General features: G+C 33.9%; 2 protein-coding genes across 2 annotated transcripts in view; one reads left to right on the top strand and one right to left on the bottom strand.

Moving 5' to 3' along the window:
- Nucleotides 1–22898, top strand: part of LOC106120645 (ras association domain-containing protein 10) — an 80331-nt gene extending 57433 nt beyond the window's left edge. The window contains exons 2-6 of the mRNA XM_013316010.1: nt 7220–7276; nt 20987–21132; nt 21390–21517; nt 21624–21838; nt 21973–22898. Coding sequence (XP_013171464.1) covers nt 20997–21132; nt 21390–21517; nt 21624–21838; nt 21973–22768 — 1275 coding nt within the window. The 5' untranslated portion in view covers nt 7220–7276; nt 20987–20996 and the 3' untranslated portion in view covers nt 22769–22898. The remainder of the gene's footprint in view (nt 1–7219; nt 7277–20986; nt 21133–21389; nt 21518–21623; nt 21839–21972) is intronic.
- A 597-nt stretch (nt 22899–23495) lies between these two features.
- Naglu (N-acetyl-alpha-glucosaminidase) lies at nt 23496–26177 on the bottom strand. The gene has a single exon (XM_013316268.1). It carries the CDS (start codon nt 26116–26118, stop codon nt 23791–23793), a length of 2328 nt encoding a protein of 775 aa, XP_013171722.1. The 5' UTR covers nt 26119–26177; the 3' UTR covers nt 23496–23790.
- Between the last annotated feature and the right edge of the window lie 1158 nt (nt 26178–27335).

The following is a 27335-nucleotide window of genomic DNA, read 5'->3' as shown; positions in this document are numbered from 1 at the left end:
TAGAAATTTAACCTTTGTCTTTTCTGTCTAACGTACTTACTGTGGGTTTCTGAGACAAAAAGTACAGTTCCTGTTTAAAATATTATCTCTGTTTTGTCAAAGATAATGATTTATAGAGACATTTTAGTCTTAGAAAACTACGGCGAAAGAAATCGAAAAATCCACTTACATAAAGGATGATTTAGAAGTCGTCTATAGCAAAGTTCATTAAACTTTTGTAATATTTGAACATGTAGGCAGCACGTGCTATTTCTTAATAGTGTATGTATTAATTTACGTACATTTTACATTACATTGTAAGCTCACCTACGTGTCAATTAGAGTGCTGACTATAAATGAGTTGAACGTTGTAACTTCTATTAGTAAAGCTTCAGGAAAGGAAGTGTTACACAATGGATACACGTGAGCTTTTATTAGTAAAACTAACTGTAACACGCGTCTCTGTCCGCGCGGAAAAATAAATAGTAGCCTATGTGTTCTTCCACACTATGGTCTACATCAGTCTTTCCCAAAGTGGGCGATAATGCCCCCTTGTGGGCGCTGCAGGTCTTAATTTGCGGGTTATAGTAAAAGTTTCGTTTAGAATTCTCCGTTAATATACAAATATAGGTCACAATAATTAATTCATTTAATTTGAAGTTATAGTGGTTTTTAAATATGTAAAAATATGGGGGCGCTAAAAAAATATTTATTCTCAAAGTGGGCAGTAGACAAAATGAGTTTGGGAACCACTGGTCTACATCTATGCCAAATATCAAACTTCAAACATCTATACAACCGTTAATCCAACCATTCGTATTTATAATATTAGTAAGTTATAAAAAATACGAATATATAAAGTGTCTTCTTTATATTTAAATCGTTCCAAAACACACGTAAAACATTAAATTATTCATATCATATATATCAGTTTAACACGTAAAACAATTGAAAAGATCTATGATTATTTCTTTGTTTTTAAATTATTGTTAGGAAGGAAATTTCTAAAATTTGGCTGTGTGTGCAGATGTACTGGCAACACTAGCCTTTCTAAAATGTCGACGTTTGTGTCCCCTCACTATTCATTCTGACACTGGACGTCATTTGCAAAGTGTTCTAATTAATCTTCTTATATATAAAATTCTCGTGTCACAATTTTCGTTCCCATACGAGGAGTATGGGAACGAAACGGCTTGACCGATTCTCATGAAATTTTGTGAGCATATTGAGTAGGTCTGAGAATCGGCCAACATCTATTTTTCATCACCCTAAATTTATTTTTAATTTTTAGACAAACGCGGACGGAGTCGCTGGCGACAGCTAGTAATGTCTAAGATTATATACAACATTATATTATAATACGAGGTTAATATTGTATATATAGTAAGAAAATAAAACAATAAATTTTATAAGATGGGTAATAAAGATATAAAATAACCAGTTACATTTTATTATGCGAAATAACTAATTCGATATATAGCTAGGTATAAAAATAGCGTTTTGCAAATTATTGCATCGTTTCCCATTCAAATAAGCCATTCAAACAAATCAAAGGAAACACGATGATACTGTTAAATAATAAATAATTTAAATTAAATTAAATGTTAAATCATTGGCAGCAATAATCGATTTAACTTCTGGAATTAAGATGTGCGTTGTAAAGGTCCTTATACAATGCACTTCTAATTAATATTATGTGTTTTTAATCTGGCAGATAAGTTAATTCTTTTATCTTTTAAGCCTATTCTTATTAATATTATAAATGCGAATGTTTGGATTGATTAATGGATGTACGGAACTGCTCGACGGATCTTGATATTTGGCACACTTGCAGAACAGATTTTGGAAAAACATATAGGCTACTTACGACGTTTTTTTTTAAATTCCGGGCATACGGAGTCGCGAGCGACAGCTAGTGTAGTATAGATTTGATAGTCAAGTCGAATGCCATTAAATCGAAAATCCTAATATTATTAGGATGATCGGAAATAACATAAGATTTAAGTCCGATGACGTCATAGCGTTATGAAATGCGGGAATGTTGACGTAATAAATTTAATAGTTTAAAGAAAATAACGAACAAAGTAGAGACTTGACAAAATATTATAATACAAAATAAACAAAATATTATAAGAACATTCAATATTTTATTCACCACATGTTATAATGCACGGGTTGTACTATGCACAAATGCCTATCGCAAAAATTTCGTTTTATAATAATTTAAAAAATAACGACGAATGTATATTCCATTTAACACTTCCTAAGCTATAAAGTCTTAATATAATACAATTAAAACCCAGTTGGACTATTGGTTCTCTATCGAGTCGATACCAGTTCATGTTCGAGATCGATGCCAAGGACATAATAATTTTATGGCGAAATTATCGATTATTATCTAAAAGATTTATTATCCCGTATGTTCTCATTTGAAATTCTTTTTAATTACTCATTACAAATACATGTTTTATACAAGCATTACACCAGTTTAATTTGAACTCTTAAAACAATTAAAATGTATACACTGTTAAGGATTTTCTTAATACTTTAACGACTTTAAAGATACAGTTATAATGGTTAACCAGATCTGGGGCGTAGATAATGATTGCTTATGTACAGAAAGTGTTTAATAAACAATGTGGGCAGTGATATATTGGTTATGTATTTGTTTAAATTAGAAAGATACCCTAAGGCTTATTTAAGGGGCGTTTTGTCATTCTAACTTTGGTTCTAGCTTTACACAAATATGCGGTTCTACCTTAAATTTAATTTAATGTCCTTTCCGATTGTTGATCATTTCTTACTAATATAAACTAGCCGTCGCCCGCGACTCCGAACGCGTGCATATATAAAAAAACTTAATTAGTGTAACCTATGTATTCTTTCAGACTATGTTCTATACGTATTCCAAATTTAATCGAGATCCGTTCAGCCGTTCTAGAGATATCTTCGTTTGAAGTAGTGATGGGTGTTTACCCATCCATCCATCCACATCACATCCATCAAAACATTCGCATTTATAATATTAGTGAGTTAAATAAAAAGCAGTTCTTCAAGGCATAAATTCGAAAAAAAATGAATAAATAGTACTCTCTGTCCGTCTCCTGGCTCTAAGCTACCTCCTCACCAATTTTCAACTATATCGGTAAAGCCGTTCTTGAGTTATAAATAGTGTAACTAACACGACTTTCTTTTATATTTATAGATGCGAATGTAGAAGTCTGGAAGAACATACAGTTTGGGAATTTTAGAAATAACTTCAATAAAAATCCTAACGCTATGCTTATGAAAATTACGGCAACTTAAAGGTTTATTAACAGCATTAATTCGTAGACAGAAAAGATGTAAGATGTAACTGATCGTTATTTTGTGACTGACCTATCAATCATGAGCAAAACGATCCTTATAATTGATATTTCGCAATCGGCTACTAATCGATATTTAAAAGTAATCGATCAAAAAACGAGTAACGGTATGGCCATCGTTTCTGACCGATATAAAATCGATAGAATCGATGTTTCATAATCTCTATCAATTAACTAGTTTAAATTCGACGGGGAAAAATCGATTTGTGGTATTTCTCGGTTGCATTATATCTGCTTGGTTTTTACTCTCGTAATTTAAAATATTATTTTGTTAATTGTATACGCTGTTTTTTATTATAGTTTTTAATCCGTTATTCATTCGTTTTCAATTACAAAGCAAATTGATAGTGTATTAACTGGATAGGACAAGACAGAAGATAGGCGTGAAGTCGATATAATTGTGCGTTTCGTCTGACTGACGGTGGCTTCCCATCCCGCTCCTTTCTTATAAGAATGAGAAAGAGATGTCAATTGGACGGAGGAGAGGATGCATAGGAAGGGAAATATACTTTTTCTTTGTCGATTAATGTAAATTCAAATCTGGTTGTAACTGTCGTTTATAATATTTTAGTAGTAAGTAATGTTACAAAAGGTTTTAAATACCGAAGAAAATTATTTAGCTTTCGGTGGTTTGTCTTTTATTTATATACATATATTATGCGAGCTCTTTACAATGAGCGATAAAGTTATACCATAATTATATTTCATTAAAATATTTTATGATGTACTTTTTTTGCACACTGTACAAGCGTTTCTATGACTTGACGCCGGTCTTAATCAAAACATCCGAACCAATTTATCATATAGATAAATAAGTGTTTGTTTTGTTGTAAAATCAATTTTCGGTACATTAAAGTTATCTTTAGTCGAAAATTAATTAATTCTGTTTTCAACGATTGGGTATATTTATTTGCTGTCCGTACAACAGATCCAGTATTTAGGTTATACCCTAACTTGGTATCGCTGGAGGCTTGACTATACCATAACGGATGTCGTTTTACGGATTCAAATTTATGACTTTCCATTAAATTTTACTGCCCATGCTTACGTGAATATTTGACTTTTAAGAGACAGGACCTGTCAAGCGTACGACCCTCTGTCAAATAAAAAGAAAGAATAAATTCTAAATTTATTTGCTGCTCGTTTTGTATGTGTAATTTTTTTTTAATTTAGAAAAGTGTGTCATCTTTGTCAACATGCTCATGTGATCTTTACACCAGCGCTACGAAAACTGACAGCATTTTTTTAGTATTAGTATGATGAAACGACCAGTGCGGAGACTCTTTGCCGTGTCCCTTTCTCTATAGTCAAAGATGCGAACGAACCAGTTCATTCGATTGAGTTTTGCTCCATTTTATTCAAGTATGGGTCCCTCATTCTTTTATTTATATATTTCTTTGGGGATTATTCTTGTATATTTTGTCACTGTTTATTGTTAACGTCTCCATTGTCGCAACAACTGCATTACAATATTGCCATCCCTTTCTTTCTCTTCGAAAAAAAGAGAGATAGGAATAACGTTCTTATACTCTTACGACATATAAAATTAATAGTTATTCAGACATCTTTAATGCAAACAATTTAATGTTTATTATAAACGAAAACAACTCTTAAACAAAATGACAGATTTTTTACTTTACTTAATTTGTATCGAAAACATCGAATTTATTTACAATTTGCGAATGAATAAGGTACTCTACTTTTTTTTTACAAAATTATGTAATTATTTTTGTAAAAATATTAGCAGATTTTTTTGTAGATTTACTAATATTTCTTTTATCATTCCAACTAAGCTGTACGCTTGTGCTAGGATATGGTTTACGACAATAGTCGAATGGCGGGATTCGAAGCCCCGACCTCGTGATCGGGGATCCGTACCCTTAACCATTAGGCTATTGACGCTTAGATATATAAATAGAGTGAAGATTTAATAATTATTTAAAGTTTACATGTGTAAAAAACATTTACACATTGGAGCTCTTATAAGCTTTATTTCCACATAAAAGGCAGTAAAATTTTATTCACAAAAAGTTAACATTTTCAAGTTTATATATTTCACAAGATAAATATTGTCACGAGACGTTTTACGTATCCGTTCACCTGACAACTGGTTCACGGCGTTATCCAATTATTCCCACGTCAGAAGAACTAAATTATTTAACCGTAGTTTAATTAATCGTTAAGTTACGACAACGATTAAAAATCTTTTTCCACTAAGCGAGTAACCGCGCGACTGCTACTTAGACAATTAGTTATCAACTCCAGTGGATGCGGCACATTGCTCATTGGAATTTAAGCAGTTTATCTCATAGTGGAAATGGGGTCTAAAACGGGCAACACTTCCCGTCTACACTCGTTATCTCTGAATAGATTTCACACCGATTCAAAATGGCCGCCGATTGAAATGTCACTTTGAATTGTATTAATTTAAGTTGTCAATTACTACTGTTTTGTTGTACAAATATTAACACCCTGTATATTGAATAGTTAATTAATGCAAGTAATAAATTCTGTACTATCTTATGTTGTAAAGTAACAAAATAATTATCTCAAGAGTTTGTATCGTATGAACTCGAAAACTATTTGACCGATTTTAAAAATTCTTTTGCCTTTAGTATGTTACATTATCCCTGGGTGACATAGGTTATATTAAAACTAGCTGACGCCCGCGACTCCGATCGCGCGGAATTAAAAAAAAACTTAATGAGTAGTCTAAGTATTCTTCCAGACTATGTTCTATCATCATCATCGTCATCAGCCTAAACTTGTCCACTGCTGGACGTAGACCTGCCCCATCGATTGCCACAATGCCCGGTCCTGTGCCGCCCGCATCCAGTGGACAGTTTTCTATACGTATGCCAAATTTCATCGAGAAACCGTTCTGGGGATACCTTCAAACAGACATCCATCCATCCATCTAAACATTCGCATTTATAATATTAGTAAGATTTAAATTAATACGATGTGAGGATTGGCAGCTTGCTTTCTATACTAATATTATCAATAGGAAAGTTTTTTTGTATGTTTGATTGCATTGAATAGACTCCGAAACTACTAAACCGATTAGAAAAATTCTTTTACTGTTGGGAAGCTACACTATCCCCGGGTGACATAAGCTATAATAACACTAGATTTTTTTATTACAGCGTGGACGGATAGCTAATTTTTTTAAATAAATAAAAGCTTAAGAAAGAGAAACAAAATACACATATAGTGTCATATTATTAAAGTTATTAAAACTGCTTATAACATATTAAAGATGTACACAAATTTAAATATTATACGGAACGACAGTTAACGTATTAAATAACAGCATTTAATATGGTACATTAAATGTTATACTAAATAAACAAGAAATTGCATAAATATTAATTCATTGCATAAAATATCTGGTTTATTATGTGTTATTACAACTTAACGACATAGAAATAATCTTATAGTACATACTTGTTAAAATAAAGCGTATGTTATGTAGTTTAAAGGTACGCGTTCATTAGTCGTACGCACAGCATGGCACGCAACGGATTTTAGTTTGCTTTGATATAGCGCTGCGTACATCCGCCCGCGTCAAGACAAAGCACATTCGTATAATCCGTGCGTGCGGTGCGTCCGGAGTCAATGGACGTGTACCTTTAGTTTTAGAGATTTATTTTAGCGATATTAAATCTATGCAAAAAAGCTACGCAATTCTAAAACGAAACTTTGGCAGAATTTTGTAATGGCTTTAGACGAGTTGATGTCTTAATTTTTTTTTAATTTAATTTGATTTTTATGATTAAATTTAAATTAATTTTTGTTTTTTAATATGAGATGTAGTTATTTTACTTTTCTGTTACGTTTCTTTCTAATGTTTTTTTTTTTCAATTTGTTCACAGATAACTCTTCGTAGAGCCATCAAAAATGTTGAAATGATTCGACAGTAGAGTTTTGAGGTAAGTTATAATATGCACAGACATTTTTACATATTATAATCTTTATATCGCTAATATTTATTACTCATAACAAAATACACAAACGTTAAGGTAATCAACCTAGTTAAGGTCTGTTTGATACTAAAATAAAATATCATTTCAAATAACAACAAATTTATTTGTGATTGACAAGTTAATTAAATACATTAAACATAATTTTTAAGTTGTCGATGGTCAGGTCCTAAATAACAAGTTCGCCATTGAGGTAGGATCGACAAAAACTGGTCGTACGGTTAAAATGGAGCCTGTATGTCGCTTGCATACCCTTCACTTGATAAGAACCAGAAAGTTAGTCAACAATATCTTTAATGTTACCGTATTTATCGTCTTCCTGCATTGTTAATACTTAATGTGGTAAAAACAACAATTTTTCGTCTTCCAAATACATTATTAAAGTCGTCACTCGTTTCTTAATCATCACGCTTCATGAATTCACCACTATGTATAGATGGATGGATGCTTGTTTTAATACAACGCAGACGGAGTTGACGGGCAACAGCTAGTTTGATATAAAGATAAATATATATAACGCCCGGTATAACTTTTCCAGTCAAGCGATCGATTTCATAACTAAATTATTATTGGAAAAAAACCACACTGGAATGGATTCATATAAGCCGGACAAAACATATTATACTGCTAAAACATAATTAGTTGAAAATCTGTAAGATTTCCAACTAGATTGTTAACCAAAGGTTTATATAGAGTTGACCCTGAGGAAGCGAGAGTCTAAGGGGCTGAGATATCTTTCTCGATTATAGTATATCCATAACCCGAGTTTCTCGGTTATCAAAGTAAGACTGTATATTTGAAGTAAACATGATGAAATAAATTGTAATTTTCTTTTACTAGTTTTTCTGACCTGGAAACTGACTGTTAATATATGTAGCTAAATCAAACTATATAAGGCAAAATGTTAACTGATTCGTTCGTGTGTCCGTTCACAAGAAATATTGCGTCAAAGTTAAATTGCCAAGAATTTGGGACATGCTATACATAGAGTTAGTGCCAAGGTTCACATTAATTTTGTTTGAAGGAAGTTTTATAGTTTATCATTTGGAAATTCACCGCGAATTTTAAACTAAAAGTATTGCATCAAATTAAATAACAACTATAGATGTATTCAGTTGAAAGTTACAAAATCATCATCATCAACCTGCCCTTATCCCTATCGAGGGTCGGCACAGTATGTACTACTCCTCCATACATCTCTATCAGCCGTCATATCAGAGTCTACCCCCTTCTTACGCATATCCCCTTTCACACAGTCATTCCATACTTTTTTTGGTCTTCCCCTACCTTTGTAGCCATCCACATTCAATACTAGAGTATTTTCTTAACTTAAATTTTAGTATTAAATAGTACTTATAAGGTAGTCGACTATCCGCTATTTCGCTTACTGATTAGTGCGTGATTTATTTATGTGCTCCAATGCATGTCAACTGCGATTGCGTTGAAAATGCATTAATTTCTTACTTATTCAGTCTTAATGTCAATATGCTGACAATAAAATTGACAAATCTTTTATCCATTTAATAAGTAAACAAAAGACATTCTTATCATCTAGGGAATACATTTTTTTTGCAAAAAGGTTGTAATAGGTTAATGCAAAGATTAATTTCTGGCAGATTTTTATGGTTAGCTGTCTTCGCTTCACATTCGACATTTAACAGCAACAGTGGTAGAGCCCGCTTTAACATCATCGCACGAATTGGCCCGACTCGCCCGGTGAACACAGGCGTCAAGTGGAAGCAATTCCGCGTACAGTCTGATGAGTGTGCGTCCCGGAGGCCTAATTTAGTCCTCTTTCCCTTCCCACTCTTTGAGAAGTGGACTTTCCTGATGACAGGATGCATGGGAAGGGAAAATATTTTCTTTCTGTGCATCCTCCGTCGATTAAAGGTAGGCAACGCATATGCAATTGCATATGTCTATGGGCAACGGTCACTTCGCTATTTCAGCGATTTCAGGTGGACGCTCGCTCGTTTGCCACCTTATGATATATAAAACAAAATTAAAATATAATGAGCAAGTGAGTCACATGATATTAGTAACCACTACCCATAAACATTGCTTCAAGCGAAAGAATCATAGATTCTTGGTCTAGCATTTTAGGATAAATGAAAATTGTCGGATTTAGCAGACGACGTCCGAAATATGATATATGTATAAAGGCTTTATAGATATTAATTAAGTGAAAATATTTTTGTTTGTTATTTCTTATTATTGTTATTATCATTGCTTTCTTTTAATTTTATATCGCTTGCTTGTACAGTTTACTGTAGTCTTGTAATTAGCTCCTAAGTTGATAGATTATGTGTGTTGATTATGGGACTGATATGTTCAAAAGAACAAAAGTCCCTTAAAAAAAAGAAAGAGAAAAAAAAAGGATAAATGAAAGAACATTTCTTGATCTAACTTTATTCTTAGATAAACGTATTGTATATTGTGTCAGTGTGAACTTACTTTTGCCCATTTAAACTGTCTTATAAATAGTGTCTTTGTCAAAATTACTTGAACATGAATTTATATTTATACATGTAAGATAAATGTCCATCACAATGGTCATAAACTTTATCTCAGTGACAGTTGATTTGAATAAATGTAAACAAAACATTGCTCAAATACGTAACAATATTAAGCTATAAATGTACAATAATATAAACCGTAGCTTGTTAATAACTAGAAAGTTAGTCAGTATACTTATTTTTTTGACGACTGAAATAGATCGGTCTGGAGGACGAAAACTGGTGCGCTCACCCCACACAGAGCGGGATAAGTACAGATATGATAATAAATTTAGTAAGACTTATTTCAAATATAGTCGGCTTACAGTAGTTGTTGACTTCGACCCAGAATTTAAAAAAAAATCCTAAAAAATTCCCGCGTTTATCAGCTTTCCCTTTGATTGTTATAACCTTTTTAAGTTTAAAGTTTTATTAAATCCAAATAGATTAAGGCATATCAAAACAAACAATATCTTTAAATACAAAGATTTAATTCACGTTCACACTTATTTCGGACATACAGATAACTTTTAATATATTGATCTGTCAAATCACGGCGCGTCGCCTTGAGTTTCGTTCTCTTATTCGTAATAATTGGCTCCATAAATATTCTACGCAGGTGCGACTGATGCTTGGCAGTGTAACACAAATTTATAATGGTAACAAAATTATACAATTTATATTTCTAATATTATAAATGCGAATGTTTAGATGGATGGATGTTTGTTTGAATGTATCTCCACAACGGCTGAACGGATCTCGATGAAATTTGGCATACATATAGAACATAGACTAGAAAAAAAAATAGGCTACTTATTATGTTTTTTAACGCGTAGTTTGATATAAACTAAAGTAAATACACACCAAATCAACGCTAAAAAAACAAAAGAGAAGTACTTTATTGGGTTTTTTTATTTAAATCTATTATATTTTTTAATTCAAAGGAAATCTTTTCTATTTTGACGTAGTGGTTTTTAAGTTTATCGCGGCTAAACAGACAAACGCGACGTGGAAACTTTGCTAATAGTTTCTTTATGGTTTAAGTTTTAAAAATAATTGATGCTGACAATTTTTTTTAATAGTAAATTAAACTTAGCTCATTATTTAAATTATTTTACAACTCTTACGGTATACATGAATGGCATTCATTTCTGTAGTTAACCTACAACATTTGGAATTAAATTATTGACTTAAGAATAAACTTTACCCGAACAGATTAAAAATACTTCACATAACTCTTATTTTATTATTGGCAACCCTGACACGATCCTCAATTATTAATTCCCGCCATTTTTGTGTGCAATAAATTAATGTTAAACAGGGTCAAAAAGGATTAAAAATCGATTTCGAAGCGTTGCATTTTATTGACGTAAAGCTTTTATTTCTCGATGTTTATTTGTTTTAAAGGCATTTGTTATCCAAGAATAAAAATTATTAGCAATAAATTATATTTAAAACTTTTTATGTTGCCTTTTAAATTATTTCTCATTAGATGATAAATTCATATTAATGTGTCACAAAAATTTTTAAATATAGGATTTTGAATACTGATTTTATTGTTTTTTTTATTTTTATCTTGTAAGTGAAGCGTCAAAGATTATTGATATTTTTCTTAATATAATTACAATATTTTTTTTGTATTATTACATTCTGGCGGAGGTACACTCAGAAGCGACGGTGGCAGGGTTCAAGCACTTGACTTGCAATCTGCAGGTCCTGGGTTCGAATCCCGCCATATATCAATGTGTTTTTCGATTTCCGATTTACATATGTACTATCCGACGTTCTTACGATGAAGGAAAACATCGTGATGCAACCTGCACATATCTAAGAAGAACCCCGCACTTGGCCAGCGTGGTTGACTATGGCCTAATCACCCTTAACTTAGGGTAGGCTCCGAGCCCCTCGGTGGGGACGTATAGTGAGCTGATGATGCTTACCACACTCTGAGTGTAAATTACTTTACCGCGAAAAAACGATTACAAAATGTGTTCAATTATTTTTACACAAATATAAATTATATATTTGTTAATAAAATACGGAATTAAAATGTGCAATATAAAATGCGGAACAATTTTTTGGGTTCCTTTTTATACTTCGTGAACGTAATTTGCACCACGCTTAGTAAATTTCAATAGGCAAACAGAACTGACGGGGCCAAAGAACTACTACAGCTTTAAAAACCTTTAAACTGTACATTTGCTAAGTTTTCTTAACATATAACTGTGTGTTTCCACAGTATAAAAACATGTTTTCATTCCTCTTAGTCTCTTGTAAGAAATACATACAACGTATGTAGTAAGTTATTATTAAAATCAATCGTGCCTTATCATTTACAGAGGAACACAATTTATTAAGTCATTCCACTAATATATTTCCGCATTTGGAACTTATCGAAGTGTAAAAAAAACATAAGTTTTATTACGTCATAATAACAACCTAAATGTACGAGTGTTAATCTTAACACCCTTACCAAATCATTCTTAGATAAACAGCCTGTCCTGATTTAACGTCATTAGACAGGAAAGGGTAAAAAGGCCGTTCGTTGGGGTGGCCTAGTTTGATCGTCACACCCTTCTGGGGGTAGTAAAACCTCCCTTGTAGATTATACGTGATTTGTAACACGCAATCCAAGCTTTAACATAAAGCTTTTTTCCAAAGTGATTTATGGATTTTTCATGATGACTTATTTCACCTTCAGAGGCAAGATGGCAAACGACTGAGTGGCCACATGAAATCGCTGATATAGCAAAGTGACCGTTGCCTATAGACATACGCAATTGCATATGCATGCCTACCTTTAATCGACGGAGTGGAATCACAGAAATATTTTCCTTTTACCAATTAATTTATACCCAAAATGTTTAATCGAACGGCTAAAAATAACATGTTAAAGTCATAACAGTTTTGGTACGTCGAAAATTTCACTTAAATACGTGGCAGTAATTTGGACTTGCATTGTGTTGGTGTTTAACGGTATTTGTCGCCATGGCAACCGGCTACAAACATTACACGACTTTCATATACTCGATGTATAAATTCATTAATTAAACAACTGTTTTAATTTGAATCTATAGGTTTTAACAGATACTATACTAGCTAATAAACTTAAGTGTTTTCAATTCCATAAAACTTGTTAGTTTTGATAAAGATATTCGTAATTCTTAAGAAAATTTAAATGAAATCGATAGTTTAACACTTTCAAATCAACTTAATTTGCTGACGACTTACTTTCTTAGAATTTTTTTAATTTTATTTTTATTAAAAAGTTAGTAGATTTTTTAATTTACTAATATTTTTTGTACCATTCCAATTAAGCTCTATGTTTGTGCTAGATATGGTGTGCGGTAATAGTCGAATTGCGCGATTCGAACTCTCGTCTACACCCCACCCTTAACCATTAAGCTATTGTTGCTTCGATATATTATAGCTCTATACTTCTTAATTTTAATCTAATTTAGTAAGTATTGATCAACCCCTCCCCACCGTAGATCTACCACTAAATGTATAATAAAGGACAATTAATAATTTTCTTTCTTACAATATAATACATGGGAGCGTCGGTGGCTCAGCACTTGACTTGCAATCTGCAGGTCCTGGGTCCGAATCCCGCCATGTACCAATATGTTTTTCGATTTCCGATTTACATATGTACATTTATTCGATGTTCTTACGGTGAAGGAAAACATCGTGATGCAACCTGTACATATCTGAGAAGTAATTCAAAGATATGTGTGAAGTCAACCAACCCGCACTTGGCCTTGGTTGACTATGGCCTAATCACCCTTAACTTAGGGTAGGCACCGAGCCCCTCGGTGGGGACGTTTAGTGAGCTGATGATGATTTTAATACAAACTAATGGAAGAAATTCATTATTGTAAAAGCAATTTGTTAAAAGGTAAATACTGTTTGACAAATGGAAATATTCAATTCAATATAGTTTCATTATTGACTCAAGGTTTTATATTTTTACGTATACAATAGCTTCTATGAAATAATACTTTAATATCGAATGATAAGCACATTTAGAAATCATAATGTATACATTGTGTCGAATTTTAATTTAATCCAATCGTACACATTTCTTTCGAAATCCAATCATGATAGTGGTCACCCATTGGACGAAATTCGAAATAAAAATATCCTTTGGTTTTTTGCCTACATGAACTTTAACTATGTCTTTTACCTTCATCTGTTTATACTATTGCTTAAAAATAGGTTGAAAATTTTGGTTCATGTATAGCTGTTGCCTGCGACTCCGTGCACTCGGAATTAAATACTTAATAAATAGCCTTTGTGTTCTTTCAGACTATACTTTACCTTTATGTAAAATTTCATCTAGATCCTTGAACTCGTTTTGTAGATTCAAACATCCATCCATCTAGACATTAGCATTTATAATATTAGTAAGATGAATTTAGGAAAATTGTAAAAAGGATACGTAATACAGAACTATTATATGGTTGAACTTAAGAAGATAACGACTAGTTACTTAAGAAGAAAGAAGATTAAAGCAAGAGAAGATGTATCCATGTCGGGTCTTGGCACTGGGAGAATTCACAGGAGTTATATCACAAACCCGTGAATTTCCTGATGCCTTAGCTCGATGTGGAACCACAACACGACAGAAGGAATCAAGAAGGAAGAAAGAAGCTAACACGTTGTGAAGCTACCAGTAAACGATTTAATTCTTCCTGTACTATTGTCTTTAAAAAAAAAAGGTTAACACTCCGAAGACGGGTCATAAATCATAAGCTGAAGCGGATGAATTATTTTAAATATTTATTATATATTGTATGTATTTATATATAACTTTATGTATGTATATAACTTTTCAAGCAAAAGTATGTTACATAAAAATTCATCACTAATCTTGGGTTTCTGAGATCAAGAACTCCGTTTAAAACATATTGTTATCTCTCTCTTTTGTCTAGTTACTCTGCGGAGCTAGACAAAATGCATTCGGTCAGAAGCGATTATATATCAAATTTCATAAATCTATGCAATAGATTTATAAAAAGTTATTGTCAGTTCTAAACATTTTTAAACTTCCTCATGGAATGGCATCGGTGCGAATATACTTTGTCTAGCCTCCCTGGAACTTTCCGCTACCGCTTATATCTTGTACCATATCATTTGAAGTGACAGTTATCTCTGAACTTGTTGCATTGTTGCTATAATCTGTCCCACTCATAATCCATAATTAATGAGATACATTAAGACGATGTGAACTTTGTTAAAGCTAACGGAACTCTTTTTCCCAACTCTTAATTGATAGTTAAGTTTAAATCACGCTCTCTTATAATAAAAATTGTAGACAATAGATGATAAGGAGTGAATTAGATTTCAAAAACTGTATCCTTAATGTACGAATAAAAAGTTATTTTGCATTTTTAAAGGTGAATTTACAATTGACTAGCTGTCTGTGATTCCACTCGAAATTTAAAAAAAAACTAAAATTAAATAGTAGCATATGTTTTCTTCCAGACTATATTTTATATCTATGCCTACTTTCATCGAGATCTGTTCAACCGTTCTGGAGAAATCTTCCAGCAAACATCCATCCAAACATTCGCATTTATAGTATTAGTAAGATTTGTTTTTTTTTCACGTGTTTACTTTTACGTTACGTTTACGTTTTATAAGCTAGCGCTTGACCACGATCCCACCTGGTGTTAGTGGGGATTTGATTGAAAGATGGTACGCGCTAGCTTAGTAAGTGCCTATTCTCTCTACCTAAGGGAGTGAATAGATGGAAGGAAGTTGAGCGAGGCAATACGATGTATACCTCATAATACACTGTTTTTCATGTCATTCAAGATATGTAAATATCTAGTTTAAATACAACGCTGACAGAAGACTCTAAGTACTAATATAAAAACCACAGTTTAATCCCACGCACTTTAAGGAAACAACACGAACAAGAATTGTATCAGTTATCGTCAAAAAAGTTGATGTCATTAACCCTTCTGTTTAACAAGTTTTTGTTGTCGTCAAGTGACTGATGGGAGTCAATCTTGTAGACAATGCTCCAGGTTGTTGCTTATCTATGGTACACACAAAGTAAGATTAGCTAGATATGTCATGTTTAAAAAAAACCCTTCTTGAAATTCCTAAATATTACGAGCTTTTACGAATGTTTAATTAAAAAAAATAGTGATGATATATTTAAAATACTAGCTGTCGCTCGCAACTCCATTCGCGCGAAATTAAATAAAACGTAATAAGTCGCCTATGTGTTCTTCCAGACTATGTTCTACATCTGTGTAAAATTTTATACGTTGAGCTGTTCCGGGGATACTTTCAATTAAATATCCATCTATCCATCCATCCAAACATTTAAATTTAGTAAGATTTTATAGATCAATAATATTTGAAATGTATTTTTATAATACTCAAACTTCCACTATTAACAATGTGCTCAGTTTCGAAACAATGTGTTTAAAAGTACCTTTTCTGTAATCGCATCCAGTAGTTTTTATTCAACGTGCCTTGTTAGTACCAGACCGGCAACTGTTATGTCAACTTGAGAAGCGATAAAGAGCTTAATGTTTTTTTTAATTTTAATAATATAACATATATATTTTGCGACATGAAATCATCAAAAAATAATATACTAGAATCATATTATTACACTTGAAGGCAATTTAAGTATTATTCTGAAGTAAATATTAAAAAAAAAATTAAATTTAAACGTGAGTCAATTGTCAAAAACTTACAAAATGTTTTCATAGATTTTTTAAAATTAAATCATTATTGTTTAAGAATACTTCATTTACTAAGCTAGTGATTAAGTTTAGTCGCTATATTAAGTGTCTAATTCTGTCGGTTTTAAAATTGCCTTGTTTTCCAAGAATCGGGTAAACGGTGCTAGTGTGGCCCGTGCCTTGTAAATATATAATTTAGTGATATCAAACTCCGTTCTCAGAAGTGGCTGAAGGCGCTCCAATTTTATATAATCGCTAACAACAAATCATGTGTAGTCATCAATCTAAGACTGAATTAAAATTGAAAAATCTGTCTAGAATTATAGAGATAACCAGGTACAAATGTATTTGGACGACGAAAACTATTGATTTGCATCGTATTAATTTTTTTTTGCTTATTATATATCCACAGATTTTCTTAATTATTTTTTTTTTCATTTTTATAAATTAAAATATTAGCAGATTTTGTGAACAACAAATCATGTGTTTTAAATCTGTTTTAAGACTGGATTGAAATTGAAAAATCTGTCTAGAATTATAGAGCTAGAGATTTTATTTGGACGACAAAAACTGTTGTACCAACCCTACGACGAAGATGGTGATTTTCAACGTATCTATTTTCGATTTTTTATTTACTTATAAATGTATACCTTATCTTTAGGCTATTGACGCTTTAATTTTATTAATCAATTAGACAAGATACCAATTAATAAAGGTTTTTAATCTCTATTGGCATTCTTAGATCGGAGCAATTTTAAACAATTGGATTAAAAGCAAAGAAGATTTAAGATCGATTACTGAGTTCGGCCGTTACATGATCTAATTCAGATTATATCCCCAGGCAGATTAAAGCTTCAGTAATATAGAGTTAATCTTCAGTGAACATAAGAAAACGTCATCAGGAGATTTCGATATTAAATGGGTGTGGCAACACTGGAAGGCGTGGGAATAGACTCACCTTTCCTTAGACGTGGGCGAATTAAACAAAGTTAGACAAATATTATATCTAACTGGCAATACCATTAAATATTGTAGGTAGAGCAAAGAGTATCATATGATGTTTTAAAATAATGAAATGGGAAAATATAATGTACTTATTTTTATTGTTATTTCATACTAACTATGCCCGCGACTTTGTCTGCGTGAAGACAGTATTGTCTTTGAGTTTCGCTCGATACTGGACAGTACTTGAACATTGCAAAATAACTTTTTTATTCAAAAAAAAGGATTTTTCTAAAATAAATGTAGCCTAAGTTACTCCTTATTACATCAACTACCTGCCAATAAAAGTTCCGTCAAAATCGGTCCAGCCATTTCAGAGATTAGCCGGAACAAACAAACAGACAGACAAAAATTGTAAAAAAATGGTACTTTGGTTACCAACCGTATATATTCATATACATGTAGTAAAAAACGATTATTTCAATATTACAAACAGACACTCCAATTTTATTTATGTATAGATATAAATTTAGATTTACATGAAAATGATTAACTACACTAGTAAGTCATTTTCATATAAAATATGTTATTACAATCCGACTTAAAAACTATAAAGATTTTGCAAAATTGCAACAGATGTTATGTTTTATTTAGACGCAAATTAAATGAACCGGTTGAGCTCTTGATGATTGAAAGCTAATATTACTTTTGTTTACATCCTTTGTATATTTTTGCAAACCTTGTGAATACACACTGTCTGGTAAAATGTCGTTCAGTTATGACGTATTTTATTAAAGGTATTACTAAATTAGACGCAGTTCAATTCTTACTTTAATTTCGGTTGCCATTTTTCATTGATTTTAAAGAATGACGTATATTTACAAGTACAGAATAATGGTCATCGTAATAACGCATGTTTGTTACAAGGTGTACACAAAACGGCTACATGATTCTCACTGAAATTTGGCACATATATGGAACATAGCCTGGAAGAATATATAGGCTACACATTTATTAATTCCGCGTGGAGAGTCGCGGGCGACAGTTATATTTAATAATTCTCGTTTAATATTCATCAAGGTTTTCACGGAATTTGAAAATCTTACGTATCTCTCTATCTCTACCTGACTCCTATCCAACACGGTGATAGGGTTGGCTTTCTTATACCATCTCTTCCATTTAGAAAATTTTACGAAATTATCTTACCTACAATATTTATTTAATCTGTACTATTATATCTTCGCCATTCTGAGTGGCCGTGTGTCCGAAGTAATTCCGTTCGTCCTTGCGTGCCCGCGGCGGGCAGCAGGCACCGGGCGGCGGCACGGCTCCTGTCATTACGCTACGCACCGGCTAAGGGCTACTGATAATTTGTTTGTAACACTACTACTTGTGTAAGGATTTAGTATATATTATCGATATTTTATCCATCAAATGATTCGGCGAATAAAAACTAGCTATCGCCCGCGACTCCATCCGTGCGGTGTTAATATAAACATAATTACTAGCCTATGTGTTCTTCCAGTTGTTCTATATGACAAATTTCATCAAGATCCGTTCTGGAGATACCTTCAAACAAACATCCATCCATCTAAACATTCGCATTTAACTTTCATTCGTTATTTTATTAAAACTACTTTGTTAAAAACAAGCTTTATTTAGGTGATAATTTTTTTATGTGGTAATTTTAATAATAGTATTAAAACTGCAAATTAAAATATCGACAGTAATAAAGCAATTATAACTATCGATATTCGCATAGGTACATCACTAATGCTACCGTGCAGTCAGCAATCAGGCTGTAGGCGTTGCGTGAAGTCCGTAACACCGACTACCTACATTGTAACCACTACCTATGTAGCGATATCCTGCCAGACATAGTAAAGTGGCCGAGAACGATACTTCAAAGAAATTAGATCGAGTTGTTTTGTAAGCTTCGCTTTATAGAAATAAAGATCCATTTAATAACGTATGAGAGCGTCGGTAGCTCATAAATCAAGCACTTGACTTGCATTCTGCAGGTCCTGGGTTCGAATCCCGCCATGTACCAATGTGTTTTTCGATTTCCGATTTACGTATGTACATTTACCCGACGTTCTTACGGTGAAGGAAAACATCGTGATGTTGCACATATCTAAGAAGAAATTCAAATTAGATCATATAATATAATATTATAAATGCCAATGTTTAAATGGATGGAAGGATGAATGTTTGAAGGTATCTCCAGAATGACTGAATGGACCTCGATGTTATTTGGCAGACATAGAACATAGTCTAAAAGAACACATAGGCTACTAATTTTGTTTTTTTTTGTTGTAACAGCTAGTAGGTTTTATGACTAACTTATGCAATGCGATCCAAAATACACTACGAGGCGTGGCAGCCACCCTAAATGTCAGGGGGTTAGGGGTTAGCTTAGCGTTAGGGGTGAAAAGGGGAGAAATAACGGAAACGCCTAATGGAGCTGAGTCACGACATTCAAAATAGCTCACGTTAATGTTTTCGTAGAAAACGAAGCTATTTGAAGTTTTTTTTTTATTATACTGAGTTTTATTTTCACGTATATGGAATATGAACACGCTATGGTAATACATAATATGGAAATGACTTCTTTTTTTTACTTTGAATAATTATTTTATTTAAGTTTAATCTTTTGTTAGTAAAAATTTAAAAGGTTATAATAAAATCCTCAGTTATTTTTTTACTAGCTGTCGCCCGTAACGCCTCCCGCGCCGTATTAAAACAAAATTAGTAGCCTATGTGTTCTTCCAGGCTATGTTCTACATCTATGCCAAATTTTAGCGAGATCTATCCAGCCGTTCTAGAGATATCTTCTAACAAACATCCATCCATCCAGACATTCGCATTTATGATATTAGTAAGATATAGTCAACATGTTTTTGTATTGTGATTGTGTAAGTCGATTTATGATTTAGCAAAAATTACATTCAGTTTTTCTTTTCTTTGAAAACTTTCTATTAGATAGTCAGTTTGAACCGGTTATTTTCTGCAATAAACTGGTTTATGCCGGTTATAAAGTTTTTCGCAGACAGGCGTGCCAGGCGCGCTGTTGCGCCAACTTTGCACAAACTTTACTGGTAATAAGCAATGTTTGCAAAGTTTGATGATACTTTAATGTAACTGACTTAACATTTTATTAAGTTATATATAAGGGGTGATGACAAATTAATCTTTTGAAGTTCATTGACCTATTGGAACTGTAAATTATTTTAAACATGGTCATTGTATGAATATTTTTCTTCTACTATTAAGATTACTATCATTCGTAAGGTTAATAGAAATAGGACTCTTAGTTAATTGACTCATCTGGATCTAGTCCAGATGACTGGACTGGACTGGAACCATCGGGGTTTCAGGATGGTTGGTAAATTTGAGAGTTCACCAAAGCAGCATTAGGCAACGTTCCCATGAGAAAAATCTTTCGGAAATTTTGTTTTTAATCAATGGCAGCTAATCGATTTAATGCAATATTAAAAGTTTATTGCTTGCTCCAGGTGATGTAACATGGAGGCATCGTCATCGGACTACAGCGACGAGGAGGTGGGGGTCATCGCAAGGGGCCAAAAGCTATGGGTACGAGGGGTTCGCGCACATACTACCTGCGCTGACATCGTCCGCGCGCTGCAGGACGCGCCTGAAGGTTACAGCTGCCTATTTGTACAATCCTTAAACCCATTTTCCACTAAGTATCTTGCGATTGTAGTCGTGCTCATCGCAACTATAGAAAGGTGTAGCAGTCAGGCACCCTTGTAGCAAAATTGTTTTTTTATGTTTGGTAATAGCGCAATGACATAACATTCTAGTGCCGACAAAAGATGAAGCTACAGTATCTAAATCATAATTAAAATTACTTAATTGAATCTTCATAGAAATTTAACTTTTACCTTTCGCTTCCAGCTGGAAGTGGGCTGAGCGAGCAAGGGGAATGGGTCTTAGCGGAGAGGTGGCGCGGTGTTGAAAGACCTTTGCCTCCAGACGCGCCTGTACTGCACGTCCTTGCAGCTTGGGGAGACGCCAGACATGAGGTATGTAACGATTTGGCATTTTTCCCCTAGCCATTACTACCTATTTTATTTGTATTCAGAGAAGCCATGTCTCTAAAGGCAAGTTATAAAAATTTCTAAACTGTAGGTACGGTTATCACTTCGGCGTCTATCAAGCGGTGGAGAGGATGACTCAGGTCGTGACAGCGACGCAGGCAGTCGAGCTAGCGCAAGAAGACGTCGTAAGAAAGGCCTCCGAGCCGCCACTCCACCACCACGAGCACGAGAAGACCCAGCTGCCAAACTAGTTTCCATCATACAGCATCAGAGCAGAACGATACATCAGCAATTGGACAAGCTAAGGTAATCTTAAATCGTTTATAGCCTCATAATTTTGAATAGAAAGCTTATGTAAAATATAATTTTGCTTAACTTTAATAACTCTAGTTAAAATTTTAATATTAATCTCTCTATAAATCTTTGCTAAACCATTTCAGGGAGCAAGAAAAAGTAATTGATCATTTGGAAGATCAAACACATAAAAATCGAATGGAAAAGCACGGAACTAATTACTTACTCGAATCGTATCTAAGAGATCTTGGACGATGTAGTGAAGTAAACGATAGCCAAGCCGGCAACAGTGACAGCGGTGTAGGTGTTGGCAGCGGTACACCCCCAAGAAGACATACCAAACACAAATCAAGAAGAGAGAGACAACTAATGAGAGAGCATTACTTTACTAAAGAATTAACAGATATTTGTCAAGTGAACTCAGAAAGACTTGTACAGACCCACACGGACACTGATTCGGATGTATCCGCTGATGAATTATCAAGGATACGAGAAGAAATTGAACTTTTAGAAAAGCTTGCCATCATAAATAAAAGATTACATCGAGAAGAAGAATTAGTAGTTAGACTAACAGCTAAAGTGAAAAGATATATGGATGAGAATAAAGCAAATAGTTGCGAAAATGTAACACAAGTGAGTATGCTTATTGATAAAATAGAAGAAGAGTTAACGAATACAGCACAAGAGATGGAAAGTAACGCAATCGAATTAGCGAGAACGGATAGAGAAATAGAGGATAGAATTAAATTACTAGACGAGTTGACATTAGAGCTTGAGGAAGAAGAATTACAGAATACAGTTCTCGAGAGAAAACTTAATGAAGCATCTAGTAGACAACCGATACTTCTTCATGAAAGCTATGTACCCGTACTAGATCAGGCTAATACCCAGCCTGTGTTCACATATGAAACTACAGGCTACATTTTAGACACTCTTGTATGATACAGGATGGTGCAAAATTTATCCCAAAGAAGAACTTTGTAATTACCATTTATTTAAATTTCAAATCTGATAGTGATTATAATCCAAATGTAAAACGATCCACAAAAGTTCAATTGTATATATTTACGTTATTAAATAATTACTATAATTATTTTAAAATTTTATGGTGCTAAGACAGTCTGTATAAATTTATAAGCCAATGTTTATAGGATATATTTATATTTTATGTCCAATACCAAAAATAATTTACAAAACCACCAATTGAATGTTTTATATTAATTAGTTAGGCCTAGTCAATTTTGATCAAGTGATGTCAAATTAATTCAGAACTCCTGCTTTATCTTAGATTTTTAAACCCCAATAACTATTAGGTCTGTAAAACTTTTGGCCGCTTCAGCAAATCAGCGTATCTTTGACTCTAAATTAAAAAAAAAATTAAAAAATGTCACTGAGCAATATTGAGCCAATAGTTTTTTTTTTAAATGGAATATCCCAAAAATTGTGTATATTAAAAAACTTGTTGAATATGTGTAATTGTATTTTAAATGTACATAAATATACATTGATATAAAAATTTTCTTATATCCTATTTTTTACCATTTACCATATTAACTGTATGAATGTAGAAGAATCAAGAGAGGTATGTCAGGACTGCGCCAAGTGGAAGTCCGTGGCCTCTACTCCTGTGGGTTAGGGTAGTGGTGAGAGGGAAAACAAAGTATAAAAAGCATTTTTTAATTCCAGAAAAAAAAGCAAATACAAATAATAAAATTCATAAGAGAAAGACAGCGTTAAATAAATTGAGATTATTATAGAATATTATTTTATTTTTAAATCAAATTAAACTACATAAAAATATATCTTTTACCATTCGCATAGAAATATCTGTTAGCTTAGCTTTATTTTAACAGAATACATTGAGACGGACTTGTATATCTGACATAATTCAGTTATATTTATGCTCACAGCGTCAGATATCCTTGTCAGTCTATCTCTAATATTGTCGGTGTATCATTTTCGAATTAGTCAGTTGGTGTCGTCGAATGCCAGTGAATAACTGTCGGTAAGTCCACTTCCCGCTCTGCCGAGTCAAGATCAGGTAGAGTTGTTCTTCTCGAAGGATTGGGTCTGACAATGCTGAGAGGTAAATCCTCAAGACCTGATACAAAGCCCCATTTTTCGTACATATAAAATGCCACTGTTTTCGTATCATTAGATTGCAAAGGATTAATTGTGACTGTCAGAAATTTTTCTTCGACCACAGATCTAACGACTTTCTGGGCACTGCTCTCATCGAAAAACTCATTACGAGCTTTCGCGTCTAAAGCCATAGACAAGAACAACGACCATCTGGGCGTGTAATAATAATGGAACAACTCCGCCCATTGCTTACAGGCGTAGTCAGATATCTCACCATTCGGACCCCACAACGTAATCTGATTCCTAGCATTTAGTTCGTACAAAAACGTATTATCATCAGACATGCTTCTAGCTGCCGCCAGCCAATTGCCAAGCATAAATTTATTATTAGTAGCTAATATGTTTTCCATATCATTCATCAGATCGATAAACCGGCCAATTGTAGCGTTGAAAGCCATCAAATTTAAGAACCTTTGATTTAAAACATCCAAATACAACTGGTCCGCTCTGTATTGTAATGCTTGGCGAGTAACATCAACGAGATCATAATAAAAACCATCGGAGTTACAACCGGAGTTAGTGGAGAGTACGAACTCTTTAAATGCATTGAATAGATCGCTGCTTTTGTACCAAGCCCATGGTCGTATTCGGAAACTTGGCCGGCGAGTGACTACGTATTTACCCCTGATTGGATTAAGTCCGCTGAAATTATAAACGCTCTTCAATAAATATTTCCATGCACTAGATGTAGTATTACAACCGTACCGTCTTTCAGCATAGTCAGCTACCCAGTTGTCGAGATTCTGTATCGGTTCTTTGCGCCATGCCACTTCCAGCATCAAGTCGTACATGACGTAATTCTGGTTGATTCCTTCCGGAGTCAATCCGATACCAATCATTGTACTGTTCGCTATATCTCTAGCCAGATATACGTCTTTATTAATAGCTTGCATATTACCAAACATACCCAAGGTTCCACCGAAATTATGTAGCATGCACCAAATGAACGGCTGGCCGTAGTACATTTGATAGAGATTGTACTGCGGCCATTGCTCTGACTGCAAATCTAGTACCAACATCCTGCCTTCCGGGACGGCTGTAAGAAAACTCTGTACTCTTTTCAAAGGCCACTGAACGGGGTTATGTACGAACATCCAGTTCTGAACTAACCACACCGCGTTATTGTTAAATTTCGATATCGCCGAGAATACGGCAGATGCAGTATCTCTCACCAGACTAGTTGACCACGGTTGCACTTGGATTTCATTGAAAGGATCAGCCGCAAAAATATCACCTACACCCAAACCACTGTTCATCTCTCTCAGAAACATTTCCCCTATTTGCGTGAACAGCGGTTCTCTTGGATTAATAAATAATCCACAGCAATAATCAGGGCTGAATTTATTCCATTTTTCAACTGAGTAGAAGGTGACGTTAGGATATAATCTCGTAAACGCTGATGGTACGTGACCGTTGAACGCGGGGAAGACAGGTATTATACCGAGCTTAAACATATAACTAACTACACTTTCTTGTATGTTCTGCTGTCGTTCATGCCAAGATTTAGTAAGTGGTCCTCCCCAGCCATGAACATTACCCATGCGAAGCCACGAAAGGAACGCTGGTCCTGTGAAATATTCATTGATCTCCTCATCGGTCATTCCTAATTTCCGATAGATCCGGTCCCAAGCGGCCTCTTGTGCGATGGGTGCTAGTGCCAAATTGATACCGTTCAGGGCCATCCATTCGACGTGAGTTAGCCACTGGTCTGGTGTCCACCAGACGAAGCTATACGATGCGGTGCAGACGTTCTGATAATATCTGAATCTATCGCTGGCTACAACCACTTCGTTGACCTCCGGCAGTGTTTCGGGAATAGTAATCCTTTGTGTTTGCCACGCTATTTGACTTTTGCAGTATTTCTTCAAATAATAATTGAAGCCCCAGAGAGCCGCGACGCCGCTGCTAGCTCTGATTTGCAAACATCCATCAGATGTACGTAGGGCAAAAACGTCTTTTTTGTTATTAAATAAAAGGGGATCAACGGTGACACTGACTTGACGGGTGTACTTATTAATGATGTTAGTTGCCGCGTCTTGTTGAACTTGGGACGATGTTTTAGTCTGAAGCACTGTGGGGTCTAAGTAGTCGAGATTCAACGCGGCGATGTAACATATTTTTAAATAAACAAAAAAGACTATTAGCTTCATGGCCGCGTAAGTCTCGGTCAGTGACAGAACTCGAACTGAACGGACTTAGATAACAAAGATGCTCCTCACACAATAATAATCAACCGCTGACCCCTATCTCGGGTTACCTCTTGATAGGGTGACATAGTTAAAATAAAAAGTCAGACATTTATAAAATAATTGTGAGATCAGACAACTGATACAGACAAGAAACAAGCTATGTCTGTTTTCTACAAAAACAAAACATGTTCAATGTGGATGTCTCGTCTATGCAAATTTATTTATGGTCGATAAAATATCGCAGTATTCTTTACATCTGTACTAAGAGGCTATATCCAGAATAATCCATAAAGTAATAAATTCTAGAAACTTCTAGAGGACAAACGCAATGTTTTTGTTTGTTCCGGGTAATCTCTGAAACGGCTGGCCAGAGTTTGACGGGACTTTACTAGGAAGATACATGCTTGCTTTTTTTTCCCTTTCCAAGTCGCGGGCGACCGTAAGAATATTTTACAATTATAATATTCCTTTTATTAGAAACATAATTATGGTGACCCTAGTTACGATAAGGATTCCGGGTATGGTCCATCAAAGTTAATGTTTTGTTTTCCTTTTTGTAATAAGCATGGCCATTGTAATTCGACAAGAAGTTTCAGGAATTCCCCGCTATAAAAATTTTGTGTTACCATTAAAAATATTTAATAGCTCACTAACGCCCCCACTGTCAAAAATTGTGACAAGATCCTTTTTGGACTGCAGCTGTCATGTTATTTCTACCTTTTGTCATTTTCTATGTTTTAGAAGGCTTATATATATTATAGCTGTGGTTCGCTACTTGAATTAAAAAGAAAACTTAATTAGTATCCTGTGTTCCAGACTGTTCTAAACTATGTCAAATTTAAGCGAGATCCATGCAGCCGTTCTGGAGATATCTTTAAAGATCCATCAATCCAAACATTCGCATTTACATTAGTAAGATGCTGGCAGACCGGTTGATATCCTTGTTTGACTATTGTTAAAGAGAATGTCGGTGCATTTGATTTATAACAGGTAACACTGTTTTGTCTATGGTGCTCCAGTTCTGTGTAGAGTGCAAAAGACGTTCCGCGAAATATGTATTTAAAGATTACGTCGAACATTCCCAGTTGAGACAATGACCTGATGCTTCGATGTATGAATATATCAAGGCCCATTATTATCAAGAATTTAGAGTAAGAAATAAAATACTTCAGAAAATT

The sequence above is a fragment of the Papilio xuthus genome, unplaced genomic scaffold (genome assembly GCF_000836235.2).
Source record: "Papilio xuthus unplaced genomic scaffold, Pxut_1.1 DF826949.1, whole genome shotgun sequence".
NCBI classification, from domain to species: domain Eukaryota; kingdom Metazoa; phylum Arthropoda; class Insecta; order Lepidoptera; family Papilionidae; genus Papilio; species Papilio xuthus.
The sequence above is the reverse complement of the archived record's forward strand: the minus strand, read 5'-3'. Positions and strand labels throughout refer to the sequence as shown.

Bases quoted from the DNA above. Each gene is read 5' to 3' on its own strand.
- Naglu (XM_013316268.1), bottom strand. From the start codon at position 26,118: ATGAAGCTAATAGTCTTTTTTGTTTATTTAAAAATATGTTACATCGCC.